Here is a 16248-nt window from a genome sequence, read left to right as displayed (position 1 = left end):
TAAACATTAAAACAAGCTGCCTTAGACTATTCATTGTCATCCTAACCTATTGAGCACAGGTGTGTGGTTTATGGCAGTGATCTTGACACCTTACTATCATGAATTTTACATGTGTAATTGATAGATTAGGACAGGGCAACAACAAAACACCTCCTCTGAAACACATCACTTGCACAACTGAAACTTAGATTCAGACTGAAACTTCTACTAATAACACCTCCCTAGAAAACTGATGCGAGTTGTCCCAATTTTATGAGGCAAATATGTATGATGTGTGGCAATGAAATCATGTATTCACTGTTTCATATGATAGGTGTCTACCTCATAGAACTAGGACACCTCGTAGCAGTTTAACCTCTGCAAAATCAAAAACAACTAACAAGCTAAGTTGTGCATGAAGCACTTAGGGAAATGGAAGCTGCAACTAATCTACTTGTGCAGCAGCACTTATTTGGCATCAAAACCTACTCTAGCCTATGCTAATCAAAATACCAAATCTCTTAAACAAAACCATTTATAGGCTGGATGAAATGGCTACCCATTCTTGTAAACTTACAATGTCTAGCATGTTCATGAGCAACCAAGAAGAGATGAATCTTAGACAGAATACTGACAAAGAGCTGAAATATGTCTTCAAGATCATAAACAAGTTTACTTACCTCACAAATTTGAGTGTAAAACAACTTACTTTGAAGTGAACAAGTGAGCTAGGTCAGCTCTTCGTCAATAACAACTTCATGCTTAACTGCAAGCATGATTGTCTCTTGTTTTAGCCTCCATCCTGGCTAGATGCCTGATAGGGCATCCTTGTGACAAAACAAACTTTGAGCTCTCTTGGCTGGTCTCCAGCTGATGGACTGGCTCTTGGATATCATCTTGCCGATTGAAACGATTTCGCTCATGTGATGGAAGTAGAAACAAGACTGCCTCCACATCTTGCCCATGCTGCTCGTGATTTTCCAACTTAGGATATATTGGTACTGTATCTAAGCTTATACAAAACATTTCTAGCTCTTCCCAAAAATTATCTTCTTCAGAATCTTCCCTGCTTTTTTGCATGAGAGGTCCATTTTTATCCTTGTAACAACTCTCCTCAAGTCCTCTAGATTCTAAAATAGAATCATTTTTTAGGTCTTCAACAAAAGATAAAACTTCATTCTCATGTTGATTGGCGTTTACCAAGAACTCATCACCATGATTTATACATCCTTGCTGCTCCAAAACTTTTGTTGGAGATGACATTGACATGCTTTCTTCATCTTGATCAAGGAAACAAGGAAGCCCATCGAACCAAACTATATCATCCTCTTGATCACCAACCTGCTCGCAATCATTTACCTCTTCCTAGTCCAAGACTTGCACTAATGTTAATACTTGGATATCCTTTTCATCCTTGTCATCAAAAGAGGGAAGTTCATCAAACACAAAAGTGAGGTCCCGAGGTTCATGACCTCCACCTTGCTTAATATCTTGTTGTCCCAACCCATTTTTCTCACCATTTTCTTGTTGCAGGTCTGATTTTTTAGTTCGGACCTCATGGAAAAGTGTATTATCAGTAAAAAAAACTCATCTTCTCCTTCAAAAAATCCCTTTGTTTGCTCACTAGACCAATACTCTTGGTAAACCACAGGTCCACCCGGATAAAGATGAATTGTGAGAGGACAAATGCTGACCTGTTAGGTGATTTTGTGGAATTTGCTAGGTGTTTTGACTGCAAGTGAATTCTTCAAAAGGTTGCTCTTGGTCGAAGCTTGGAAACCTAGACTTGAGAATCTTTTCCTTTACAGGCTCAGTCATAGCTTCAAAAAATGGATTTGGAAAAGTAAGGGCTGCTAGAGTTTCTAACCTTTAAGCCTGAGAAAACAAAACTTTCTTCTCTTCCTCCTTCGCCAGATCTTCTTGGTACTGTCTTTTTTGGTTTTGTAACTCTTGCTCATGAAGGTAGGCCTTGTAAGACAATTCTTCTTGCAGCAAGTCAATCACCTGCGGCTTCTTTATATCAGCCAGTTGCTTAGTCCAATCTAGCAAAATGCTCCCGATGTTTGCAATCTCCATTTGTCCATGATTTTGGAGCTGATTAGGAGGGCAATGCTACTGATTTGAAATAGAACAGCCTTCATGCGGTTGGTTGTACATATAGCTAGGCTGCCAAGAGGCTTGAGTGAGGGTGGGTGGGTAGCAAACATATGAAGGATGCTGATAACTGGCTGTAGCATGGCCATTTTGGGTTAAAACAGCAGTTTGTTCTTCTTGATAAGGACAATAAGAGGGTGTAGGATCAATGCTTTCATGAAACGGTGAAAAATAAAACACATTTCTTTGAAATGATGACATATTTCAGTCATTCATGCAATCTAGAAATTCACTAAAATTCCTGAAAGCAATGAAAACCAGGTCTGATTTTCTACATACCAGCACTTAATCTGCCTGAAACCAGTAGACCAATCTTCCAGAGTCACCAGGTGTGTGCTAAAAATTGCCTTCAAAGGCATAAAGCACTATTGTACACACCAAAAAGCAGTAATACATATTACAAAAGAAATTGAGAATCAGTTCTCGATCACACCAGGCGTGCCAAAAACTGTTATCTACCAAAGTTGCACCCTCACCAAGTTGTTGAACTTCGTACTTTGAAGAAACATGGGATCTTTCCAAGTTTGTAGGTCACCTATCTTGGAAAGAATCTCAGGAAAAGGTCGGCTTCCTAACTCGGTATCACCTAAAATCATTGATTTTCTGAGAAAATAGTACGAAGGAAAACATAAAATTAAATCTACAACCTAACAGATGATACACCAAAAGACATCTTGAGAAAAACACAACCAATAACACACAGTATAACAGTAATAATAAAGCTCTCTTTCACAACCCAGAAAAAGCTAACCTTTCCATCAGTAATTTATAAGAAGGTTGGATAAACACAGTCATAAGAGGAAAGAACCTTTTCACAACCTAAGACCGATCACTACTGAAACGCAGCTTATAACCTGCAAATGATTATGTTCCCTCATAAAGGTACCAACATGAAAAATACAGCTCCAAGGGCAAAGAATCTCACAAGAACCTGTACTAAACAATAATGACCCACAATAATAGAAGAAAATGGGAAGGTATAAACTGATTATTACTGCAAAAAGGTATAACCAAGCTGTATTATTCCTGAAAATGTGTTAAAAAATCATCCACTTCTGCAGAAAGAACTCTGAAATTACAATCCACCAAAATATGAACAAGTAAGAACCCCTAAAAAGAAGACTAAAAGAAGTATATATGCTTTTTCAAAAACAAACAATGAATAAAATATCCCCACCTCCTCTTGGGCGAGCAAAAACATAAAGCCCGTCTGTCAATTCGTCAATCTTGGATATGGGATAGCAAGTCTTAATTGTCTTCATGTCGAAAACTCTATAATCAATGCACATCCTCATAGTCACAACTTTATCTTGACCAACACCACAAGTGAAGCAAATGGGCTAGAGCTAGGTCGTATGTGCCCCATGTTCAATAGCTCCTTAATAGCATTCTCAATCTCCTTGGATCTCCTAGGGTGACAATAAGGAGCAGTGATGATAGGTTTTGATCCTTCCTCCAGCTCAACCACATGCTGAAAGCCCCTATTTGGTAGCAAACCAAGAGAAATTTCACTAAACACCTTGCTATGTTTATCCAAGATGCACCAACTATCAACAGTGAAAGACCTCTCTTCCTTTCATGGACCTATATCTGTAATCAAGCACTTGGCTGCCCCAAGCTACATGGTGTATGCAAAAAACCCTCTCCATCCTCTTAGTTGAAACTACCATGGGACCTCCATTAGATAGGCCATGAGGAACTACCTCCTTGTAATGTCCCCTAATTAGTTATACTTTAAATTAACCTAAATTTGGCCAAATCTATAAATAAGTAATTGGGTTTTATAGGTGTACCTTTGTATACTGTTTTCCTGCAAAAAACATATATGAAATAATACTTAAACTGAAATATGAATTATATTAAATGATATCAAATCTGCTATATTAATGGCTATTAGAATTATATTTGTTGAAGATAATTAGATTATTATATTTCCTAGATGGGATCAGATTGTTATATAAAGTCAGTTTGTAAGTCAGTTACTAATCAATTCCTTTAGTCCATTAGTTGGATAGGGTGTCCAAGAAACTATCCCTCCTAGGCCCAAGGGAAGAATAACCATATCCCCCTTGGCTCCATATGGCTGGTGTTAGGCATCCATCATGGAGTGGCGTACCCAGCGAGGTGTTCTATGGCCGTTCTCCCTCATCAAAACTACCTTCTCTCTTGAGCCCAAGAGCAGATGCTTCACCCCTCTTGGCTCCATGTGGCAAGTGTTAGACATCCACTATGGAGTGGCATACTTAAGACGGTCCCTCATTTACAATGAATCATTTATTATATTTATTCAATTCATCACATTATGATAATCAGTTATTTCTGACATGATTACCATTTTACATTACATTACAATAGTGATGTGTATTGGATTATCATCAAAGTTTTCTGTTAGTATTACTTTGCATCAGTATTAACGACTTATTGTCATTATCTCATTATAATCAGTCTGTTATTTATTTTATTATATGAATTTACAGTATTACCATAATCTGTCTGATCGTATTATGTATTCCTGAGATTATGTGTAGATATATATTTTATACATTATGTTTAACAGTATTGTTATTTTAATGCGGTTTGAATAAATGGATATAATTTATCCTTTTACTTAATATGATATCAACTATCAATGACTTGATTAAGAATATCTCTATTTAATTTATAGTCATTGGTGCACAAATCTGGATTTAAATATGTATATTATACTGGCTGATATATACTCTAATGCTAACTCAGAAAACTCATGCTTATACGTACCTTTGACTGGTTCTGATCGCTCTTTTCCCTTCACTGGCAGACACAGGTATTTTCTTCCGTTCTTTTTTCCTTACCGCAGACCTTCGCAATTCCTCTCGTGCTCCTCTCTCCTTTCCTTATCTTCCCTTTCCCATGCTTTTTGAAAGGATTGGAACTGTCTCATATACGTTGGGAAAAGGTGACTTAAGAGACATGTCTCTTGTCTCCTAATAATCACTACTCTAATCATGCCCCTTTATGATAAAGCATAACTGATTATTTAATCCATTTCTTTTCATTGATAAAGTTGGTTAGTAAAACCGTTCCATTAGCAGCTATTATTATTGTTCAATTTGATTAGTTTCTTCATACTTCGATGTTCTTCGAATTAGAGAATGTTCGATGACAATGGCGATCTGCCTGTTCATACTTTGTAATTAAATAAGGAATATTCTATTACAGCCATTAATCATGTTTACTAATAAATAAGTAATATTAATAAGAATATGTAATATGAATACGTAATGTTAATAAGAATATTAATGAATATTTAATATTAATATGTGATGTGTAATATTTAATGAATATCTAATATGAATGTGTATAATAATCTGTTTATTATTAAAATGTTTATGATTCTGACTATTGGGTTAAGGGTGGGGACATGACACTCCTTCCCATCGGATTTAAATTTCAACTCCTAGTCTTCTAATTTTGTGTATATTCACCAAGTGAGTGGAACAATTGCACTCCCAAGACCAAATCTATCTCACCAACACTGACCATATAGAAGTCATCTCTCATCTTATGCCCTCCTAGAGTCAACTCCATCTGCTGAATCCTTCAGTTGCATGGAATGGTAATGTAGAACACAAGATGCCACTGAGAGGGGGGGTGAATTAGTAGTTTCCAATCTTAAACCTTTTAATCTTAAATGTGAATACCGGTTAACATATCAAAGACCAAGAAGACATACCAGTGAGATAAGGGAAGAGAACATTATGCAAGCATGCACAAGGATACATCACACAACACTAGATATACAAGGAAATCCCAATATGGGAAAAACCTCGGTGAGAAATGTTGTTGGAGTCTACTGCTCCAATCCAGCCTAAAAACTAAAACTGAATACGATGTTTAGGGCACCAACCCCTAACTGTTTATGGGCACATGACATGACATGGTGCATCTATATACTGCCACATGCCTTGGCACATGTTACTTGTAAAAAAATTTATAATTAATTTTGAATCACTTATGAGGTGTGTGGCATTGGGTGAAGAGCATACCAATGTATATTGAGCATTGTCTCTTCAAAACTTTCATTTGATTTCTCTTCTTTCAAGCATGCCCCAACCATCTAGGTGCAATCTTTGTATTGTACTCTCTATGTCCATCTTTAAATATTTTCCTTTCTCTATTGTCTAGAGTACACCTAGTATGTAGGCACACAGCTGTCAAAGCCACTTAGTTAATTTTGCATTTGAAAACATCCTTCAATGTTTAAGTGCACATCTAACATCTATGTGCATGCCTATACATTGAACCTCCCAAGCACGTACTATGAACTATCTTCTGACATCAATTTATGCTTTCGTAACGTCTGACCCTACCTCCCAAGTGTGTACTATAAATTGTCATATGGAATTTAAATCAAACCACTCTTTCAGCTATGTTTGTAATATTAGGCATACAACTCTAAATTCTCTTTGATTTTCCCACCCATGTATCTAGCTTTCTTGGCCTCGACCTTAACAAACTTCTTCAACTAGGACCTTTCCTCTACCATGACAAATGCCTTCATAAGTCTCTATTCCACCATCCTACAAAGATTAGAAAAGAACAAAGGATGACATTAAAACACAACTTGCACTTGGGAAATCAGTAGACATTAGCATTCAACTTGGCACATTAGGTAAACTTCATATGGGTACAACAGCTTAACACGCGTGCACAAACAAACTTGAATATTTATGATAAAAGTTACAGATGACTATGAAACAATATAGTCCTCAAAAGAGGACCATTTTATCAAATGGATGTGAAGAAGCCTTCTTGAATGGGGATTTGGATTCGGCAGTCTATATGGTGCAGCCTGAAAGAATTTAGGTTTTGGTAGTGATCATCTTGTTCGTCAACTTCTTCAGTCTCCTTACCAGCTTAAGGAGGTTCCACAATCTTCACATATAGAAATTGATTGAGATCTTTGATATTTTTTCAGTAAGACAGAGTTTATCTGCTCCAAATCTTCATGTTAAAAGCACTGCTGATGACAATAAAGTTTTTTATCTATATTATAGATTTGACCATATTGTTCCAAGACTCCTACAATATTGCTTAGGTGTAGAGTTTTGGCAACATGACCATTTCGTTTTTGTGGCTCAAGCCAAGTACTTAACAATTTTTTTGTTACAGTTTTACTTTTGAACAGTCAAAGTCTAGTCCATTTACTACGCTTATAGAAGTCGAAATGAACTTATTAGCCTATCATGATTTGTCACCAATCAATTAATCAATCTATAAACAATTAGTGAGGAGTTTGATATATCTTAGATCTAATATATCAAGACCAAATAGTTGTTTATTGTTAGTTCTCTCTAACACACTATTTAATCCAATTGAAGCTTGTTCATTGTTAGGCAACAAAACACGTTTTGTTAAATGTCAAATTTGGTATTGTCTATTAAAGGGTAAGTGATCTCAATTTGACAAGATATGCAAACAATGATTAAATCAGTTGAATTGATACCCGACAATCGACTCAATTATATTTTCTCTTTAGGCTCAAGAGTTTTTTCATGGAAAGGTAAGCTTCAAGAATTTGTAGCTTCATGATCCATCAAATCAAAATGTAAAGCAAAAGTCAATTTTGTTTATCAAGTAGCATATAGTTAAAATGAGTTTGAATCGTGTAACTTTCTCATATTACAATAACTACAATTTTCTATCAAATAGAAAGTCTTGAAGTTAGAAAAGAACCTAGTTTAACATGCTTACACCAAGTACATCGAGGTTCATCATCACTAGATTCAATAATTGGTTAGCATTGATGATATTTCACCCCACTACACTTATCAAAAATAAAATCTGTTGATCTAATGAGTAAACCTCTTGAAACTATTATTTCTGTCAAAATCTGGAACAACTTTAAGTTTTCCCTAGTTTAGTCATTAATATAATCTTAGCCAACTAAACATAATGAATAAGCAATTATTGCTTGTGTTAATTATGCAATAACATCACATTATTTGTCCAAAAAGTAATTTGCAACGTAAGTTGCAACAACCAAATTACTTCCCAATTCAATAATAAATACAACCATTCCCACATTGAAATGATTGCTGGTAGTTAAAAATAATGATCTTCAATATTAAGTAGTCAAATTCTCATCCTTAGTAGTGTAGCCTAAATATTATTTTGCACACATTATGCTCATAAGGCACAAATTACACATGTGCAGCCTCCACTCTCATTCAAGCTGCATAGTTTATTGTTTGTATCAATAATGGGCCGAACCCAATGAGGTGTACATACCTTACCCCCTTGTGGGATTTGAACTTGTGACCTCTCTTTCAAGAGCACAAGTTCTCCATCACTAGGCTAACTCAGGCTGTACAGCTGCATAGTTTATTGCTAGACCATAACAATCAAGAGATTTGTTCCTTCATCCCTAAGATGTATTAGAGGGCATCTTCAAAAATCTCCCCAAGAAACACATACGAAGAGAAAAATCAAAAAAAAAAAATTCCCTATTGGTTCAAACCCCAAAAAGACAATAAAGCTTAACCACTACCTCCTAAAAGCATCAAAAAGTGCAATCTTTTAAGAATAAAAATCTAAAAATCAATCTCTTTTCAAGTAATCTAAATTCTAAAATTTCTTGAAAGATGTGTTGTGTCTGATTGATTTGTGTTCATCTTCTTTAGAAAGCAATTATCTAGTTAGCTGCAAAAGAAATTTACTCTATTTAAGAATAAAGCAGCAGTCTTATCATAAAACATATACAACGAAATGCCACTTGTATGAAGATACCTTATTGCCATAAAACTTTGTGATACAAAAGCATATTCATTACAAAAAACAGACAAACCAAGGGACATACCATGACCATTCGACCTTTGGCTTCTAAATAATCTTTCAAATATCTTGTTAGCTGCAAAAGTATATGTTAAGAGAGATAAGTGAACAATTCAAAAGCAACCATAAACAAACACACAAATACAACATCCTTAAGAAACAAGCAGAAAACTATAATCCGTTAATTGTTACCATGTGCCAAAAAGTGGTGCAAAAAGAAAGCTATACTACAAATTAAATTCCATTAACTTTGCACCATGGCCAATTAGGTATAATCACAATAGTTGAAAGCTTTTTAATGATAAAACTACTTAGGCAACTTTACTTACCAAAGAATTGTGATAATGCTTTTCTAATGCTCTTTTTGGATTTTTCTGATGCTCAAGTAATGCCTGAAAGTAACAAGGTTACCATATGAAAATTCAAATTCTTTTATACAGTTCATTACACAATAATTGCATAGAGCCAGCCAAACAGTAAAAATATATTTTGGAACAAAAACAAAAAATGGTTAAAAGGAGGAAACTCAAAAAATCAAAACTAATTAATTCCGAAAATCACCTTCCCCCAACTAAAAACAATATACAAAAGAAGAAGAAAAAATTGTCTCTGAAGTAGACCTACTCGTAGACATAGGCCAAAAACCATTGATGTGTTGTTGATAAAGTTGCTTTCATTGAACCTAATGCCCTGTATGACAGAACAGTGACATTAGCTGCCAACATATGAAAATAAATCTCAACACATTAAGTACAACTTTCTTTGGCATAACTGTTTGCATGAATTATGGATATTTCACAACTATAGATACAAATTTGCTCTTCATCTCAAGCCATTCCACATATCAATCACAAAAAGTACTCCGATATTTTTACAATAAAGCTAACAACCAGCCATGTAGATAGTTAGTCCCTTAAATATCTCATACTGAACATCAATTGCTTCCTATGCAACTATGAAGTTATGTTCAAAGCACAATGAGATTCACAAATTATACTATATACAATGCTGATACTGTAAGATCTATAGATACCATTAAAACATATAGCAACAAAACAAGTTGCCACAAATATCAACGAGCAAGTTGCTTCCATACTTTTTTTATGATTAAAAGCAACTAAACCAATCAAATTAAAATTCACAGAGCATAAACACATTCCAGCATTTGAAAGCTAGCAAAATAGTAGGAGAATTCTTGAACATAAAAGTTTTTTTTTTAACAGGGAACACAAGATTATTAGAGAGCAAAGACAAGGCCCAGAACAAACAAAACTTATTTAGTCAGAACCTGATTTCCAGTTTTCTTTTCCTTTTCTGCCCCAGCAAGATCCACAATTGTCAGCACTGCCTCACCCAGTTTGCATTCATTCCTCTGTCCATCAACCACTGTGAAGCTACTTCGAACATTGATGATACATTGTGATCGGCTGTTGGCATACACGAACTTATGAACATCACAAAACTTGACCATCACAGAGTATTTAAACCAAGAAAAGTCCATCTTTTCAGAAAGCAACTAATAAAATGCAAAGAATACTACAATTAATGCAATGCAGTTTACTTCCAACTGAAAGCAATGTTGAAACATTGTTACATCCAAGTAGATGTGTCATTTAAGAAAATGCATTGTGATTTCCAAATCCTTTTCTTGTCATAGATTCAATCAAACAAAAAAGTCAAAGATGCTTGTCCTTTCAGCCAACAGTATCCAACCAGTATTACTGATAAGTTAACATTTTAAGAATGGAAATGCTCTTGTAAAAGTGAATATAAAACAAATTAAAAAAATTACATGCATGAGAGACAAATTTTGATATCATAATATGATGGTAATTTGCACATAACAGACAACATCTTAATTACGTATATAGAATGGTAAAGAGCATACAAGTTGTATATACTCAAGTCACTAAGGATTTGTAACGTACAAAGGAGAAGTTTATATACAATTAACATACAAAGCGATGCCAATGAAAATTACAGAAATAAGTAGAAACTCAAAAATTGATAAGCAAAGTATTATTCTCAGTAGTAGTTTCCCAGATAACACTGGTTAAAACATTCATAAGGAAGAATCAAGTAATGAGAGCTGACTTTCATATAATTTCTGCAATGATTCTAATAAGTAGCAAAATCCCCCAAAATAATTTGTATGCCTCGACCAATTCTCAAGGAAATGTCTAATATCTGTTTGAATGCTTCATATATTACAAAATGCATCATTAGAACCTCCAACATAACCACGTATTCCCACATAGTTTTACTAATGCAAATATGGTAATCAATTTCTTTAAATTTTTAAAAACAATGATGTTTTCTTGGTTACTTGTTTAGTCCAGTTATGGTATTCAAAACTTGAACCAATCATTCAAGTATAAAAATCATGTACATCTTGAATTGATCATTTGAGTAGAAAGTTTTAATACATGTTGACTGATCATTACAGTGCAAGACGAAGAATATGATAGTATTCTCTGCCAACACCTACTCATGCAACCAACAATCTGTCCAACACCAACAATCTGTCACACTTCTTCTCCAGTGGCTTCATTAGGTCTGTATCATGCAACCAACAATCTGTCCAACACCTTATCAAAGATCTAGGAATATACTTCTACATACAAATCTCTTATGTATCACCGTAGACTTCTACAATCCTCAAGGAACTCGCTGCTACGATACAATTGGTCCACAACTTATAGAAATTAACAAACCACACAATTTATATTATTAGAGTACTTGAAAAGCCCAAATGACAATTAATTATAGGACTATGTAATGTCCCCATTTCCAGATTCTCTAGTAGTGCAATTGCTGCAGCTGACTTTCTGGGTTTGTGTCAGCATGTTCAAAGGGGTAATTTGGTGTTACCAGTGAGCTCAAATGGTTTAGAGGAATCATATAATGCTTTCAGATGTTATAATTGGCTTCCAGTTTGGACTCCAAGATTCTTGAAAGGAGCATCTATTTTTCATAAGTCACCCAATTAGGTCCCTTTATCATCCTTTATCATCGAGTTCACTCCTATGTAGTGAGATTTCAATTCCAATTATTTTTCAGCCATTTCTACCAATTGGGTGTAATATTAAGCTATATTTAATTATTTTCACTAAGGTTGCCTTTTCAATTAAATTTATTTATTGGGCACCTCAATGTTATAGCTCGTTGGAAATAGAATAGAAAGTTTTAAATGATGGAACACTTAAAAGTGACTTTAAGTGCTAGAAATGTTTCAAAAGTAAATTAAATCACTTTTTGGAATTAAAAAGCTTAATAAATTAATAAAATGATTGTAAAAGAGAGTTACTAGAAAGTTCCCTAAAGGCCTATAAAAAGGGGCATTGAGAGCTCATTTGGTATGTTGAGTTCATTATTTCTGATATTTCTCTCTGAGAAAACCTTGCATGTTCTAGAGATTTGGATTTGGTCCATATCAGTCTTCCTGAAGATGAAACCCCTCTTGAAGAAGACTAGCTATGGTAATGAAAGGTCTACTCTCGCTAGTATTTCTTGGAGATATCTCACAGGTATTTTGAGTGTGTTTCTAGTTTGGTTTTTCTAAGTGCTACTTGAGTTTCAAAAATTTTTGGAGACGATTTTAATTGTCGGCCATATTAGGACCTCACAAAAATAGATGATACCTCCTATATAAATTTTGAAATCCTATAGTCTTCCCACTGTTGTCCATTACATTGTAAAATCTTCCCATTACTCTCTATGAAGGAATTAATTGCAGTATACCCCTTTGACAGTCTCTGCCTCATGAAACATTATAATTTAAGGTGTTTTCTAGCTTAAGACAATCTGGATCAAACCAGTAAAAGCCATAACAGGAGCCTTGAGGATCACATAATAAAGGGGAAGAAAATATGAGATGAAATACTCTTGTTTTTCAGGCTTCAACAGTATTTCGCCAAGACGCCATATGTGTCTCAACAAAAAAGAAAGATCCTATCAACATAGCACTAAGAGCCAACAGGATATGGATTATATCTGGCCGAAGAGCAATGTCACAACAAAAATTTGTCCATTGGAGAGACACAATATATGTACTACCAAAATACAAGCATTGGTGGGACATTAATGATCTGCTAAAGCAAAAAAAGGTCTTAGTGAAAAGGATGTTACAACGAAAAGCATGAAGTCATCAAAAGGGAATGGGCTCCGCAGTAATGTACTCCAAACAGTTGTCAAAGATAGCCATAATATATCACGCGGAAAAGAGATTATCGTAGAGACATACTTTTCGTCTTACCGAAATGGTAATTTCGGTATGACAATGAAGGTCTAGTAAGAACAAGAAGAGTCTTGCCAATAGCCGGTGTCACACCAAAAGCGGTGGTTTCAGACAAACATATAAAGGTCACACCGAAAAATTAGGATTCAATATAACTATGAATGTTGAACAAAGGAAAAGGAAGTATCACTGAAAGGGAATCTCTCACTGATAATGTCATGCTAAAATCGATAAAAAGTATCATTAAGTTCCTCCGACACAGAGCAACTAATGTCGCGCCAAGTAAATGTCATATGCACACAAGTTTTCAAAACAAGGAAATAAATGACCATTCTGAGATTGTTTCAAAACGGCATGAACACAACTACTCAGACCAAATTTAAAAGTCGATTCTGAACAATTATTTATCACGAGAGACTTTGAAAGGCTACCAGAGTAGGGGCAAGGATAGTAGGGGATCAAATAGTTATAGCAATCCACAATTGTTTTCCGAATTCCAAGTAAGTACTCAATTTGGAGAGGCATTGTGTATACCTGACTATTTTCTTTCTTTTGGAAACAATGGAGGGCTCCTTGAAAAAACCTAGGGCTAGAAAACAAAAGGAAAAAGAACTACAAGAAGAAACCCAGAGCAAAGTAAAAACCAAAAAACAGAGGAAAGAGGAAAGACATCTAAACCAGGACTTACAAGACGAATTTCCGGAATCAGGTCCAAAATGCAAAAGGGCAGCTCAATTGAAAACGGGTATGGAAAAATTAGGAGATAAGTTTGAAGACCTAGGTGATGTATGGACACCTATAAGAGGATATGAATTGTTCTTATATCATTACAAGAAAAGAAAAAGGGCGGAGCCATTATGCAACCCATCGATATCTCATATAGGGAAATTGGTAGTCCCTAATATTTTTGTGAATGTTGATTTGATAATATTGTTGGCAAAGAATTACAAACCACAGGCAAAGACAATCTATGATGTTGTCAAGGAGTCATTGTTGCCTATAACCAGGGATTATATCTCTAGGCTATTCGACTTGGATCTCACCCTTGATAAACTAATTGATGCAACCCTTCTAGCCAATGAATACATCAGGCTTGAGGAAGTATACAAAAAGTGGAGGTTGCCAGCCCATAGACCTAGAGATGGTGATAATCTCAAGATATTTCATACAAATGAGAAACCACCATTTGATATAGAACTATTTGAGGAGTATTTCAAATACACTTATCATTCAATCTGTCAAATTCTAGGTATGGAGGCCAACCCACTCAGGAGTGTTGTACCCATGATACTTGCTGCAAATGTCCAAACACTTGATGCTCACCCATTTGACTATGTTTCACAAATAGTGGATCATATTAATCATGGCTAGGAGATGATAAAAAATAATCCCAATGAGATTCATTTTAGACATTATTCTGTACTGATGCATATGCTCTTGTATGTTGGACGAGATGAGTTTATGGACCGATAACCTCAGAATCATGGAATATGATAGACAAGGTTTGAGAAAACTTGTGCAGATGTGGACTCCTATATGGGACATCAAATACCCATGGTCACAGTATTTGTACTTTGAAGAATTTTTTGTGAAACCCCTATATAACCTCTTACGCTACCCATGCAATTACACACTTACACCAGAGATTCAAAAGTTCCTCAAGCCAAAAGAGTATGATGAAAGGAAGATAGTAAATCACAATTGGGGAGATTGGTATGCCTCTAAGGACTACACGAAAATAAGGGTATATGGATTTGAAGAGGCCCCTCTCTTACTTCCCAGAACAGTGGCGAATAGGATTGCATATTTGGAAATTGTGAGACAATTAGCTGCATCAAGTTTTATGCATTTAGGGATACACGGGAAACAGTCTCTCATGCCAGGGTCACTGTGTTTTGGAGAATTTATAGTATTTTCTACCTAGGGATATGACCTTATTGAGCCCAAACTAGCCTATTATGGTTTGTCAAAGGGTGAGCCTCGAAAAGGTTTTGATCCACAAGGATTCATTGGTCAAGCAAAGCAGTCACAAAAATTGCGCTCCTATGAGCATGTACCATTAGAACAAGATGATCTTATCTAGAATTTAGATGAACTGCAAGCCATGGAAAAGTTAGAAGCTTGTGACAAGGTTAATAGAGCTGAAGAATGGAAGAAGAACCATAACTTAGTAGGCTCTAACATTTTTTCAAACATTAAAGATCCTATTGCAAAGATGAATGAGAAAATTGCCCATATGGATGAAATTGTAGGAGTCCCATCATATATTTTGAAAAGGGACACTAAACAACCAATAGGAAGAAGTATACAAGCTCTAACTTCGCTCATGCATCTGTCACCACAACCCACTCCTACAAGGCAGAGTGACACTGATGAAACCTCTGAGCAAGGTCATGCCCTTATTTCAGGCGAAAGAATGATCATGATTGGGTTCTTCCCTATTGATCAAAAAGATAATATTAGGCAGTCAGCCTGTGAAAAATTTGTTTCAGATGATGAATTTGTTTGTTCTCCAGAGTTGAGGTCATTTATGTACAAATATAGAGGAAGATTACTCAAGAAGGAAATTGGTGAAATAACTCTTGAAAAAGAAGATGATTTGTTGGAAAGGTTACAGGAAGATGTGGACACTGAGATGAGTATTGTGACCCCTCACAAAGAAAGGCAACTTCTACAAGATGTTGGTATTATTATTGTACCTGGGTGGGATATAAGTTCGGCCATAATATTTGATAGCTTTGTAAGAAATCCTGACACAAAGAAAAAGATGTTGCCTAAGGATGTGGATAAGATATATTCTTGCTCTGGTTTTGACCCAGAAAAAAAAGCTTTATTACAATGGGCCTTATATCCAAAAAACAAGATGCCTACTCCTGTAGAAAGTGACAAGGTTTTTGGTCACATTATGGTGCAAAGTGTTGGAGAAACTGATCCTATCATTTATGCTGATTTGAACATAAATGTTGCTAAATTTAACAAAGCACAAATAATACAGTTGGTTAGGGAAAGAAACACCTATAAAGCCAAATATGAAAAGTCAAAAGATCAAATGTTACAACTGGAGG

General features: G+C 35.3%; 1 protein-coding gene across 2 annotated transcripts in view; it reads right to left on the bottom strand.

Moving 5' to 3' along the window:
* LOC131073405 (kinesin-like protein KIN-6) overlaps positions 1-16248 on the bottom strand; it is a 211335-nt gene that overhangs the window by 143718 nt on the left and 51369 nt on the right. Inside the window, exons 5-8 of one of the 2 annotated variants that reach the window (XM_059211091.1) lie at positions 10235-10373; positions 9571-9636; positions 9276-9338; positions 8972-9022 (exon numbers count right to left, since the gene is read on the bottom strand). In XM_059211091.1, the coding sequence (XP_059067074.1) occupies positions 8972-9022; positions 9276-9338; positions 9571-9636; positions 10235-10373 (319 nt within the window). The remainder of the gene's footprint in view (positions 1-8971; positions 9023-9275; positions 9339-9570; positions 9637-10234; positions 10374-16248) is intronic. The other variant, XM_058009856.2, reaches the window with a different exon arrangement.

This window comes from Cryptomeria japonica, chromosome 9 (assembly GCF_030272615.1).
Source record: "Cryptomeria japonica chromosome 9, Sugi_1.0, whole genome shotgun sequence".
Taxonomy (NCBI): domain Eukaryota; kingdom Viridiplantae; phylum Streptophyta; class Pinopsida; order Cupressales; family Cupressaceae; genus Cryptomeria; species Cryptomeria japonica.
Note: the sequence above shows the minus strand (reverse complement) of the source record. Positions and strands in the feature narration are given on the sequence as shown.